The sequence below is a fragment of the Cyprinus carpio genome, chromosome B5 (assembly GCF_018340385.1).
Source record: "Cyprinus carpio isolate SPL01 chromosome B5, ASM1834038v1, whole genome shotgun sequence".
In the NCBI taxonomy this organism is placed as follows: Eukaryota; Metazoa; Chordata; class Actinopteri; order Cypriniformes; family Cyprinidae; genus Cyprinus; species Cyprinus carpio.
In genome coordinates this window covers 27,770,202-27,784,343 of record NC_056601.1, presented here as the reverse complement: position 1 = coordinate 27,784,343, position 14,142 = coordinate 27,770,202, and the positions used below count along the sequence as shown (strand labels likewise).

The 14,142-nt window shown below is 40.0% G+C and overlaps 1 protein-coding gene across 2 annotated transcripts in view; it reads right to left on the bottom strand.

Moving 5' to 3' along the window:
- The window catches only part of LOC109111025 (ankyrin-1-like), a 30,594-nt gene that overhangs the window by 12,245 nt on the left and 4,207 nt on the right, over positions 1-14,142 (bottom strand). Inside the window, exons 4-5 of one of the 2 annotated variants that reach the window (XM_042725131.1) lie at positions 12,736-12,897; positions 213-864 (exon numbers count right to left, since the gene is read on the bottom strand). In XM_042725131.1, coding sequence (XP_042581065.1) covers positions 213-864; positions 12,736-12,897 — 814 coding nt within the window. Of the gene's footprint in view, positions 1-212; positions 865-12,735; positions 12,898-14,142 lie in introns of those variants that run through there. The other variant, XM_042725132.1, reaches the window with a different exon arrangement.

The following is a 14,142-nucleotide window of genomic DNA, read 5'->3' as shown; positions in this document are numbered from 1 at the left end:
GTGCAGTTTTTTGCAATTCCATTTGGTGACGCTAGTAGCATGTAAATTACACATAGAAGGATGAAACATATTCCTGGTGGGCCCTTAAAAACATCTGCAAGGGTCTTTAAAATCAAGAGTTGAGAATGATAACCCGATGATACTTCCTGAGGAATATATAGCAAAGTCCCTACTGGTCAACAAAGTAATTTAGAGTCTAATGGACAACTCACCTGTCATCACCAGGATCTGCCCGTCTTCTTAGCACTGGTGATTCACTCATTTGAGCATAAACTCGCTGTTGCCCTGAAATGAGAGATATGCTATCTTCTACGTTTGTGCCATCACCTCCTCCTTCTCCCAAACCTCCATTGGAATCATCTTTAATGATGTTGACTTCTTGACCTACAGCACCTTCTAACCTCTCCGACCCCTGACCTCTGTCCAGAGCATTGATGTTGACCCCTTCGCTCAGACACAGCATCCCAGCAGCACTGTAATCTGAATCCGCCCCAATGGATTGATCCTCAAGTAGCTCGATGGAACCACTTAACCCTCCCTGAGCAGCAAGTCCCACTGGTCCGTTTGCACCTGGAGTCCCGCTCCTCGAGTGGCCAAGGCTCCTGTTCAGTATCGCCTCTGAGTCATCAGCATTGCTGCACTCCAGTGAGGAGTCCTCCACGGCCACAATGGAAGGACTATTGCCTGAGGGCCAAACCTGTACCTCAGACATCTCCATGAGTGTGTCCTCTTCAGTGGTAGCAATGGGTGCACACTCCATGCTTGACACTTCCTGCCAGTAGGGCTCATTGCCCAGTGGCGAAGGAAGACTGTACTGCATGGAGGCCGGTGAGACTAGTTCTTCCTGTACCACCAGTCCGTAACCTGGAGTGACACAGAGAGAGGCACACTGATACAGGCCCCCCACTGCGCCCCCCAACCAGCTTCCCACACAAGTGAACCCAGGAGGGATGTGCTCCAGACCAGGGGGTTAGGGAAGGGAGATTGGAGAGCAAGCTGCAAGATTGGAGACGGCTAAAGCTGCTGTAAGCCATTTCTTGTCCCAAGTACCTGACAGATATCAATGAAATATGTCCTGAAATTGTCTATGGGCACTTGAGTGCATCTTGTACATGGTAACCAATCAGAGAACATATTTCACATAGTTGAGTTAGCAGACATTAAATTTGCTGCTAACAGCAAATGCAGTGGTGCAGCATCATACAACGTTGCACTGCATATCTGGAGGAAGTAAGGAAGGTGGCTAGCATTGCTTACAGTAGCTTTGGGCCAGCAGCAAGAGCACAGGCAATAGTGGTAGCACCAAGTATGCAATTTTTTTAAAGACTATCGCTGCCCCACTTCTTGTCACAAGAGATAAGGGGGGTTAAAGAGAACCTTTAAACTGTCACCAACCAGGAAGTAAAAGACACCCCTTCAGAACTGTGGAGTTGGGGCAGAGCATCCTGTACACACATGCTTCATCTTCCATGCTCTCATTCTCTGAGTCATGACATTTTAGCTTCTATCAGATGAGCATGCATGCAAGCAACCAGCAAAGATCAATAACCATTATTCTCATGAAGAAGTGTAATGTCTTACACAGCTGTTAACAGTACTAAACACATACAGCTGAAATTAACTCATTACAATTCATGTAACTGTGATACAAGTTATAACCATGTAGTTTATGAGATTTGTGCATAAAAATGGTTGTAAAGTGTGGAAACACATTCTCTGAAACTCAAGTTCAGTTCAGACATTCTTCCCAACAAACTGGAAATTACATAGACTCCAGACTTAAAAGGGAAGTGTGTATTTCCACTGCTCTATTTGTTTGCGCAAAAAAAATGACTCAACCATTTGAAACCAACAGAAATTACACACTTCTCCTTTAAATGACAATAAATTTACAAACAAAATATACCTGTAGATATGGATACCAATATAAAGATAGTAATATAGATACCAATAAAAATCATTGTGGCTTAAAATATATATATATTTTTTAAAGTAGTAGACAATGAGTGTGTTTTCATATTAAGCCAACAATATGTAAGGTCATGTAAGCATCTTAGTACTATTTTATTATTCATTGTCTGTTTTTATAAGAAGCTCATTTTGGTGGTTATAAGTGTTCTGTTGGATGTGTAAACACACTCATTGAGAGAAATATCAATAAACTCAAGTGACACTATACTCTAAAGAGAAAGATGTGTATTGTCAGAGAGAGAAAGTTATGTGTATTGTCCAAAATAACATTCTTACTCGGACATAAACAATGGACCTTATTGACTAGTCTGTTTCCTCTCCCCAGTTTACGACCCCCGTACAGATAAGACCTCTCATACAGAGCACACTACACACACCAAAGAGATATATTAACCACATGGCCCTGGAATGGGAGTTCAGAGGGTGGATAAACTCCATCATGTGACCTCAAGCCTGTGTAATATCTTTAAAAACACTTTACAGTATGGTTCCATTTGTTAACATCAGTTCACTACATTAGTTAACATGCCTTAACAATTAAAACTACTTCTAAAGCATTTATTAATCTTAGATAATTTTCATTTTAACATAGGCCTACTCATGCATCATTAAAATCAAAAGTTGTAATGGACCTGAGCTACTGTTACAAATGTACTGCTCATTGTTCCTTAATATTAGTTAATGCATTAACGTATGTTAATTTATGGGACCTTATTTGTAGTTACCAAAAAATCATTTAAGGATAAATGGATATTAGTTGGAATACAACACTGTTACAGACATCTATTTAATAATCCAAAATAAATATATAGAGATGTATAGTGATTAATGAGTAATTAATTTGCGGAAAACATTTTGTATGTTATGCAGCTACAGTATTATGTACAAAAGCCCTACAGGACAGCATCCATTTGAGTACATATATTTCAGTATTACATTAGCTCTTGTGCATTTTGTGCTAAATGCCTTTTATGACAGACAAAGAATGGGAAACAGACATAGACATACAAAATACACTCACAAAAACACAAATGAATAAGACACAATCACAAACTTGTGAGGACAATAAAGTAGCCACAAAATAAAAAACAATAGAAAAAAACAAGCCAATCCATAACATGATATGCATAAACAGAAACATAACATTCACTATCACACAGAAAATGCATAATTGTGAACAAATAGAGAAAAAGACTTATTTGTAAAAGTATTTAAAAAAACTAAAAACGTATTGTGGGGAGTTTAACAGGATCCCTGAATTCACAGGTAATAGACATACATGAAGAAAATGACAACATTGAATATAAATAAGTGATTGTACCAAGAAGGTTAAAAAGAAAGGTAACAAAGAAACAAACATATTTCTATGCTCCTCAGGCAAAGAGCTTAACATCTATCAAAGACTGAATAGCACCAACAAGGACCTCATGCATAACATGCCATGCAAGTTCCATTGTTGGGCATCATGCCAAAAAGTGATATTTTATTTGAAGGGCATTACACAAGGAAGATAACATATGCCATAAAGACATTTTAGTGATAACAAAATATAATTACTCTCTGAACTGCACTCTTTAAGGTTAGGTGAAGTTATCTTTACCAAAAGAGTGACTTTATTTTGTTCCACTTATCTAAATGGTAATGCATGAACCATGTGAATCATTGTGTCCTGTTTCAGAGCCCTTCAAGCTAAAGTTTTATTGAAATCTCCATGGAGAAGCATTCATGCTTTATGCCCTCCTGTGAGACATGCAGACAGGGTCCAAAATTAACCTAAGAGCCAACTGTGAGTAAAACTGGATTTGGTGTGTAAATAGAACAAAGTCACTGACCAGCTGGTTGGTTACTGAATGGTTTAAATCTAATAATCTGAATTTTGCTTATATACATCATGTAAGTCTGCCAAACATAACACGTGTTGTAGTATATTTAAGTTTTTTCTCAATGTGGCAACACATACAGTATATATAAAATAATGCTTGCATCAAGTCACCAAAGCTAAAGTGGCTAAATAGTTAAATTGTCATATAGGGTCATACAAATTTGAATGAAATTAATTTAATTTATAATAAAAAAGGGAAACATACATTTTCATAAAGATTTATTTTACCAGCCACTGGCAGATGTGACAGAAAGTTACTTTTGCACCCTGCATGCAGAGATTATGGTATGAGGTACATCCAATAAAGTGCCACAAGAGCATGTAAACAGGCCTCATAGCAGAAAGACAAGAAAGGGTTGTTTGGGTGAAAGGAGACAGAGTGAGAGAGAGAGAGAGAGAGAGAGAGAGAGAGAGAGAGAGAGAGAGAGAGAGAAAGAAAAGGAGACAGGTGAGTCAGAAACACCTCCCTCCTGTAGGGGGCGCTAAGCATACAACTGGTGATGGAGGGGGTTGATCACAGAACAGAGCACCAACTTTCCTTTTTTGGAGGGGGGAAAGTGGCTTGGGGGGGTGGGGGTGGGGTGGAAGAAAACACACGACTGGTCTGAGGACAGAGAGATAAATGAGGGCCAGAGGTCAACATGATGGCTGTATGAGGTCAAAGGTCAGAGAGGAGGTGCACAAGAGGAGAAGGAGAAGGAGAGGAAGAAGGCTGGGCTGCATGTGACATATCAAGAAAGGGAACAGGTTTAATGCTCTACTGAATAAACAGAGAACTACAATTTTGCCCACTATTCCAAGACGTCACACAAAAAAGCATGGTCGTCCCTTTTAAATTTACTTGGGTTTTGTGAACTATTCTTGTTATTCACCTTCATCGATGCTTGTGTCTAGGAGTTACTCCACACCCCTGCATAACAATGAGTGCGTTCCACTTTGGTTTTAGGGTGTTTACATTTGGAGTTTGGTTCTCTTGGTTCTGGTACGGACAAAAATATGTTTATTCCCAATTTGCTTAGCGAAGTATTATTTTTAATGCCAAACCAAGAGGCATAAAAATATAGTGACCATGCCATCTGGTCTGTGTTGCATTCATTCTAGAGTTCAACTGGAAGTAGACCGAGACCCCCCAGAAATGGTGGGGCTTGTTTGGTGTACACTGCACACAAAGGTGCGGATGGCAGCTTTCACATTTGAACCACACTAACAGGGCAATTTTAGTTTGTTTTAATCAAACCAAATCTGAGTATAAAGGTGTAAACGTCCCTAAGCACTTCCCCTCGGGGGAATCCCCACCGCCATTTTGAAGTGCATTCCACTTCATCAAGTGTATTATGGAAGTTTATATGTTCAGAACCTTGACCCCTCGATTTTGACAAAGGGTGCGAGTCTACTCATATGTACATTTATTTTGAGATTTTTCTACATAATACTTGTAGCTAACCTTAGGATGACTGTTTAGGAAAAAGGAAAAAGGTGGATAACAGCGGTGTCTAAATCAACTCCTGGAGGGCCACTGTCCTGCAGAGTTTAGCCAAAGCCACTGGAAGGCAAGACTGCAACCTTTAGCAAAAACAGCATAATGGCTAATGCTGCGGTGAAGGGAAGGAGACCAGAGGTCGTTTTCTTTAATGGATGTCAATGGAGGAGAGGCTTCACTACACTGAATGAACAGCTTTTTTTGAGGAAACTATTTTATAGTTTTCCACAAAAAAAAAAAAGTCATTTTATAAGAGAAGTTACAGACTTTTTGTGACAGATGGGATTCAGTTTACGACATTTCCCATTTAAGTTTGAATAAAATTCTATGGCATCAAGGCTGTAATGTGATTGGTTATCAAGGCACACGTGATCCAAGTTGACCCTTACGTTTTCTCAAATAGTGAAGGCTGATTTAGATTTCTGCGTCGGACCTACGCCGTAGCATTTACGCCGTAGGCTATCCATCAGTTTTCATTTATACTTCTGCGTTGTTGTCCGCATCGATGTGCAGTACACATGCAAACCGCTAGTATGCAGTGTCCACGAGCATGTTGCTGGTGTAACCTGCAGTACCACGACAGAAGCCAAAGAAGAAGGGGATATTAAATATATATATATTAAAGTGCACATAAACACACACAAAACTCAAGCACATACGGAGGGAGGGATTGTACCAGACCAATCACAGCACTTGCTGTCCGTGTAGAATTGACGTGCTGTTAGATTTTTGGAGAAGTGCACGTCAGGTAGGGGTGCACATCGTGGTGCTACGCACAACCTTATTACGTAGCTACGTAATTAGTACGTAGTACTAGTACGTGTATTAGTAATACAGACCCTCTCATCTCCCAATAGTAAGACAATAGGCTTGTTCAAGATGAACTATGCTAGCCTGCCAACGGCTGGCGAAAGTTGCCGCTTGCAGTCGGGCGGAATTACAAGTGGAGATGTCAAGTCTATAATGCTATCTTTGTCAAATACACAGAAATGTTTTTATGAGCAACAGAAACACTTTTTATATAGGCTACTGCTTAATACAGTGCCATCTGTTCAAGAATAAAGTTCAGCATAAACATATAGGCTAATACCAATAAAGTGTTGGTATATATGCTTTTATCAGTGTTTTTGATAAAAATGAGTCAAGATAACAGTGTGACTACACTAAAAAAGCTTTTACTGTTAAATAAAAACAGATTTGTTTAGCATTATTGGAACTGAATTGTTAGAATAAACACGCAACACACGTTGTGCTTGTCATCACAGAATCTAACCAATGAGAATAAAGTGTGCCGTCATCTAGGCTCTTGCAGCCGATTTTGAGCAACTGCAGCTCCTGACCTAGGCGGCTGGTCTTGTTTTGTTCTTGTGGGACTTTGATGGCACATGTGATCGTAAGGTGGCTGCAGCGCCGATCAAAGTCGGACAAATGTTCTAACCAGCATTGTTTTTATCAGGTGGCAGCCGATCTTTGCGGCGCCGCATGAAGTCGAACAAGCCTAATCTCTGGTTTAGCTACAACCCTAATGAAACACACCTGATCCAGCTAATAAAAGTCTTCAGTGCTAGAAACTTTCAGGCAGGTGTGTTGGAGTTTGTTGGAGTGGGACAGTGGCCCTCCAGGAACTGACTTCGACATGGGTTCTACAACTTTATGCATAAGATGCACTTTGCATTGTTTTCATTTTTTTAAGGCTGTTGATTTGATGACCTCATATGGAAAGAAGCTATTTTTAAACTCTTTGTCCAATACTGATGACTAATTCATTGGAATTTCTGCTGCCTTTTCACCTGGTCAACATGAGCCTTCTTATCTTTTCTGAGTAAATGATTTAGTCTGGATATTGTGGACTAATATTTTGGACCACACAAAGTTTTTTAAGTTAACAAATGAGACTGTGACTTAGACTCACCATGATTGATATGTGTAAACTCTAACTGGCCGAACTGACATGTTATTATTCTTAGACGTTATTATTTCTATTCCAACATAATAATTTAGTACTCATCACTAGATCTCTGTGGCCGTGTTGATATAGTGCCATAGCACTCTTCTGTCCATGTTCATTCACTGTGCAATATTGTATGCTGGTCTCCCACAAGCGAAATTATCATATTTGCAGCTGGTCCATAATGATGAAGCAAGGCTTTTAACCGGGGAAAGGCACTGTCAGGTTTAGCGCCCCAATATTAACCATCTTCACCAATACTTTACTCTGCTCATAACTAAAATCTAAGGGTGACCAAGCCTTTTCTGTGGTAGTCTGGAATTTTCTTCTTTACCATGTGAGGTAGGCTTTACCAAAATGGTGGCCTTTCACAAGCAATCGCCCATCCAAGGCCATGACCCAATAATAGGGCCTTTAATGAACAACTCAGGAGTACAGACCCCACAAGCTCTACATTCCCATCAAAAGCAGACAGTTTGCAGTCAAGCCTAACTAAATGGGCTTTCCAATGCATTTACTGTCTTTCAGGGACTTGAACTCCACTTTATTGCTCACCACTTACCAATTATCTGGGACAACGAATCTGCCTTGCCAGAAAAGACACAGTGGGATCAGGTAGTGGAACTAGTGGGTGTTGTTAAAGATGTCTTCCCCAGACTTTAGAGATGTGCTGTACCATAGAAAAAGGCCAGAGCCTCATGGTCATACAGGAGAAAAGGTGGCTGCTTAATCTCAGTCTATTAGACAAAGGAAGAGTCCTGGATGTACCAGTGATCTCAGAGGGGATTTTCTGCACAGTTTTGATACAAATGCTGACGCAATATAAGGAATAAGAGGAATGACGAGGCTCTGCAGCAGCTCTGTCTACCAAGAAAGACACAATCTCTCCCTCCCACATCACCCTGCCAAACTGTTGTATAGGTGGCAATAAGCCATATGTATACTTGTTGAGTCAGAGTGGGATCCTATCCAAAGATTTGTTTACTTGCTGCACCACTGAGGGACAAACCAGGAACTCTCCCCACTAGAGGAGCGAGGAAAAAGAAGAGGGTAGCTGGCTGGGTTCCCTCTGCAGGGCAATAACCAAACATGGCACACAAATAGTGCACTCACGAACTGTCGCAAGCACTTTAAATGCCCACAGTTTCACAGTGTTTATCCTCAAAATAACACTGCATAGCAAAAGAATCCACAAACTGGCAAAACATGCAGAGAGCTACTGCTCCCTTTGAAGTGGTGAGTCACTCAATAGCTGTCCCAACACAGGCTGCTTGCAAATTCACAGTGCAGTGCACAAACTCTCTTGCAGCTCCACCACTAGATGCCACCACAGTGCTGTGCATAAACAATGGTGAGCAAGTCTCAGGCTACAGTCAGGTCTCTCTCTCACATGCACAGTGTGTGGACCTGCTCCCTGGAAGGAATCGTTTTTACAGAGAATGGAAACTGAGTCTGACTGAACAAAGCCAAGTACGGGGAAAATAATCGCCAAGCATCAACTTTTGCACTGGATAGTGGAAGACGTGGTCTTTCTCGCATATTTCAGAAGAGAAATTCATGGACACCCTAGCTTTCAGAAGAGGCAGTATCTGGTTTAAACACATTCAACAAGTGAATATCTCCTTGGACTCTGTTTCAGGGGTTGCAATATAGCAGTGGTTCTCAAACCTGTCCAGGAGTACCCCCTGCACTGCACATTTTGCATGTCTCCCTCAATTATCACACCTGATTCAACTCATCAGCTCATTAGTGGAGACTGCAAGACCCGAAGTGGGTTATCACACCTGATTCAACTCATCAGAACGTGCAGGGGTACCACAAGACCCGAAGTGGGGGTACTTCATGGAGAGGTTTGAGAACCATTGCAATATAGGATGGCTGTGCAGCGGTGTGGTGTCTACACCATACAAGGCTTTTGAAGAATAAATCGAGGAAGAATAAATACAGTGATGATAACCCCATTACTTAGAGGCAAGGTTGTGACTAGACACAAGCATCGTATTTGTCAGTAAAAGGGGCTGGCTTAATGAAACTGGCAATTCACAGAAGGGGCATATAAAGTAATGACACACCTCACTGAAGTAAAGGTCTCTATACACTATTCATATATAATTGTGAGCCTCTTCATCACAGTCAATGTCCTTGTGCTGACCACTGTGATTTAAAGGTGAAGGCTGATGGTCACAACAAGAAGATTTGTTTAAAACGGAACCATTACAAATAATAAATCTAAACATACTTTTGAACAAGAACTAAATCCTTTTAATCTGAGATCTGATATTAATTAAATGGTTCATGACATGAAGATTATATTTTTCCATGAAATTCCTTCTTCTCCAATTTAGAGTGTTAACTGTAACAAAGCTGCATAACAACTTGTTTTCTACTTTCACAACTTTGTGACATCAACTGAATAGATCAAGTGCATGACTGCCTCCACAGCAACACTTTTTTTTTGATATACATCACTTGGCGTGCAAGTAGGGGTGAATTATTGTACTAAGGAAAGGGCAGGACATGCACTACTATTTCTATCAAAAGTGCTACATGCAGGATTCGTGTCTATTCACGCTGTTTCATATTTTTTTCCCTTATGCTACTGATTGACGTCTTTGACCACTGCAACACATCTCATGCCATAAGATGCTGTTTAACAGATGTTAAGAGTGCATCTTGAGAACTATGACTGCTGTTCAGTGTTGTGTTATTTAATATGTTTTCTAAGTGTTATTTCAGTCTTGGATCTGTAGCAGTTTGAGATGTGTATGCTTCACATAATTTTGATTATTTATGATTATTTACTGCCATATAATGTAATCTACATGATATGGCAGGGGTATTGATATGTATTTCCTATGCAAAGGATTGTTACCCTATCATGTCAATGTGGATTTACAGAGAAGTCATGAAGCACAAGAAGCACAATAACAGCATCTTTAAATCAGAAGGACACTGAGAAAGTGGAGAATGGTCATGTGTTAATAAAATATGATTATGCATGATATAAACATTATACATTATAAGTGAACCTCAAGGAAAATATAATACAATAAGAAGTTGTGTCATGAACCTTTTAGTGCCCCTTCAGGGTGATTTTCACATATATTTTGGACTGGACTTTACCCCCTCAGCATCTCTAGAACTAACATGTTTTACTCTATATTAAGGCTTTCAGTCGCAAAGAAGTGCATCTCTTTGTACGAGTAAAATATATGCATATGATAATGATTTCACAAAAACACACAAAGAATGCTACTGAATTAACTGATATCTGGAATTATTTAGGTTACCTTTGTTAATGGTAAAAGGAACCAAATTTCATCACATATCAGGTAGCCAATGCACAGAAATGATAACTGACAGGCTATATAGTCTGTTGCATGCTGTTGAAAATGTTAAATTGTCAAGTTGTCTGAATTGTCATTGTCAAAATTATAAATGTTTCTTTTATGCCAAAAATCATTAGGATATTAAGTAAAGATCATGTTCCATGAAGATATTTTGTAAATTTCCTACCATAAATATATCAAAACTTAATTTTTGATTAGTAATATGCATTGCTAAGAATTCATTTGGACAACTTTAAAGGAGTCATATGATGCAATTACATTTTTTCCTTTCTCTTTGGAGTGTTACAAGCTCTTAGTGCATAAAGAAGATCTGTAAAGTTGCAAAGACTAAAGTCTCCAATCCAAAGAGATATTCTTTATAAAAGTTAAGACTCATCCACACCCCCCTAAAACGGCTCATTCTAACATGCCCCCACATCTCTATGTCACTATGTGGGAAGATATGCATAACGCCGCCCAGATGTTCACGCAAAGAAAGAAGTCATACCTTTTATTCTCATTGTAGTATTGTTATTGCCGCCGCCATGTCTTATATACGCTGTGTGTTCCACTGTGAAAGCGAAACTACTTTGTTTGGCCTTCCAAAAGAGGACGATATCCACTTTGTCATGCTGGATGGAGCTGATCTGTGCTGGTTGCTAAATAAAACACATTAACTATGTACTGTGGATCGTCGGATCGGATTTCACCGTGGACAAAGCGGAATCCAGCACTGCGTCGTCACATGTGGTTGCCGCAAGCCCAACGGACGCTCCTTCATAAAACCCGCTGGCCGCGCCATTCTCAAGCCACCCGCCTCTGCTCACTCAAGCCGGCCGTGGCTCGCTTGCCGCACCTTTTTTCTGCTCACTCAAGGCCACGGTGTGTGATGCTGTTTCGTTGAGAAAGCGAAACTACTTTGTTTGGCCTTCCAAAAGAGGACACGACTAGAAATTATGTTTATAACACATTTATAATGGGTTTTATGTCTCGTCGCTCTGGCCGGACAGGGCATCACAATATGTTAAGAGTCGTAACATTTCCATCACACTCTTTAGGTATTCCGCTAATCACTACGCACTGGATAGCTGGCCAATCAGAGCACACCTCGCATTTCAGACTGATGAGCCTTGTAAAAAATTGACGCATTTCAGAAGGCGGGGCATAGAGGAGAAACAATAATGTACAGTATGTGGAAAATAATGTGTTTTTTGAACCTTAAACCGCATAAACACATTTCATTACACCAAATACACAAAATAATGTTCTCTTTAGCAGCATCATATGATCCTTTTAAAGGCAATTTTCTCAGTATTTTGATTTTTTTGCACCCTCAGATTTCAGATTTTCAAATAGTTGTATCTCGGCCAAATATTGTCCGATCTTAATAAACCATACATCAATGGAAAGCTTATTTATTCAGCTTTCAGTTGATGCATAAATCTCTATTTCGAAAAATTGACACATAAGACTGGTTTTGTGGTCCATGGTCACATATGGTCTATGCAAATATCAAATAGTTACTGTATGTAATAAAACTTGGGAAGTGTTTCTGGATGTGAGGGTCTTTATATACTGTACTTGGTAACAATGTGCATGTGATCCAAGACAACTGTTAAGGCTTTGCCAATGCCAGCGAGTTTTCCACTCTTAAGAAAACCTACATGATTGTATCATGTCTATGTTGTATTTTACCCAGTAATATAAATATAACTTAGAGTTAGTCAGTAGTGTGACAACCTTTATGGTTTGTCTGATGCTTAATGTTCATTTAGAGAAACAAGAACGTCTCCTTAATCTCAAAGATTTCCCAATTTCAATGGAAACAGAGGATCTTTGAGGAGTTTTAAAAAATTTCCCTGAAAATTAGTCAAAACATTTGGACAGGCTACAAAGAATAGCAACATAACATAGTTCTGGAGGGGTGTCTTCAGTTCTGGTCCTGGTGACAGTAGAATTGGAAGAGGAAATGTTAGGTTCATGGCCAAAATATAGGGGGACAAGGGTTTGAGCAGAAAAAACAGCAGCAGATTATAAACTGGATGAGAGGAAAAGCCAGCTCTTGGAAAAAAGGATTATATGGGACAAGTGAGGAAAGTTTCACAAAGCAGTGTCTCTCACTTACCATTTGTGATGCCAGGAGAGAGATGATCTCTCTCATGATGCCTAGACCTTGAAGCATCTTGTTCCCAGCCCCCCTGCTGACCTGTTGGTGGTCCCTGGCCCTCCAACATGTTCACAATGTCCACTCGGTCAATGCTCTTGAGGGCCACGTACAGGCTGTCCACTACAGTTGTGAGAGACACACAGATGGTGGAGAAATGGAGAAGGGGAAGACAGGGTAGTTGGACATAAAGGATGAGGACAGAGACACACCACTGACAAAACCAAAGGATTTCAAGACACTATTAGGAAAGACATCCAAATAACAATAATTTTAAAACGACATTAGGGTTAAGTGTACAAATCTTTATTTACTCTTGATATTCAAATTAAGTAGATATTGTGCAAAAATCTGTCTCAGTCACGTGAACTTTTCTTTACAGCCACCATATTTATTACCATCATATGGAAAGCAATGGCAGAGAATTCAAAAAAATCCCAAAAGCTGTATCAATACATAAAGTCAATGCTATATAGGAGGAAGTCTTGGGCAGACTATCATTCGACCAGTGAGCTTTTCCTAATTTTCACAGAGCAACACTGGGGTGCCCCACACCTCTATAAAGTTGATCAGCAGCCCAATTTTCACTCTTAATTGTCTGTGTTTTTCTACTTTTACTGAGTTACACTAGGTAAGCAGATGTTCTCTTTCAGGAGAGTTCTCTTTTCCACAGTTTCAGCATTTTGCAAACTATGTAACCCCTCCAAGTTAAGCATCCAGAGGTAGGATGTGCACCAGTTTGGCAGTGTTCGGTGTTCTTGTTTTGAGAAGTTTTATTCTGACAAAAACTTGTGAGGTTAATCGAATAGGGCCTAATATTAACCCCAAGAACTTGGGAAATGGGGAGCAAGGGCAAGCTATTGCTGGCTTCACTCCTCTTAATACATCGCAGGGAATGCCGATTGGGCCAGTCTACACCCATAACGTGGTGCTGAAGAATGGTGAGATGGCCCCCTGACCCAAGCCCTCTGTGGCGCCATGGCACTAGATCCATGCAACAGGCAGACTGTTGACTGGATTCACCTGGTAGGTGCCTAGTGATAAGGTAGGCATTTGAAGCTTTAAAGGAAAAAGTTGACCCAAAAATGGAAACTCTGTCATTAATTACTCACCCTCATGTTGTTCCAAACCCACAAGACCTTTGTTCATCTTCAGAACACAAATAAATATATTTTCAATGAAATCTGGGAGCTTTCTAACCCTCCATAGACAGCAATGCAACTACCACTTTCAGTGCCCAGAAAGGTAGTAGGGACATCATTAAAATAGTGACATCAGTGGTTCAAATGTAATTTTATGAAGCTATGAGAATACTTTTTGTGCACATTGAAAATAAAAGTAATGACTTCATTCAACAATTTCTCTTCT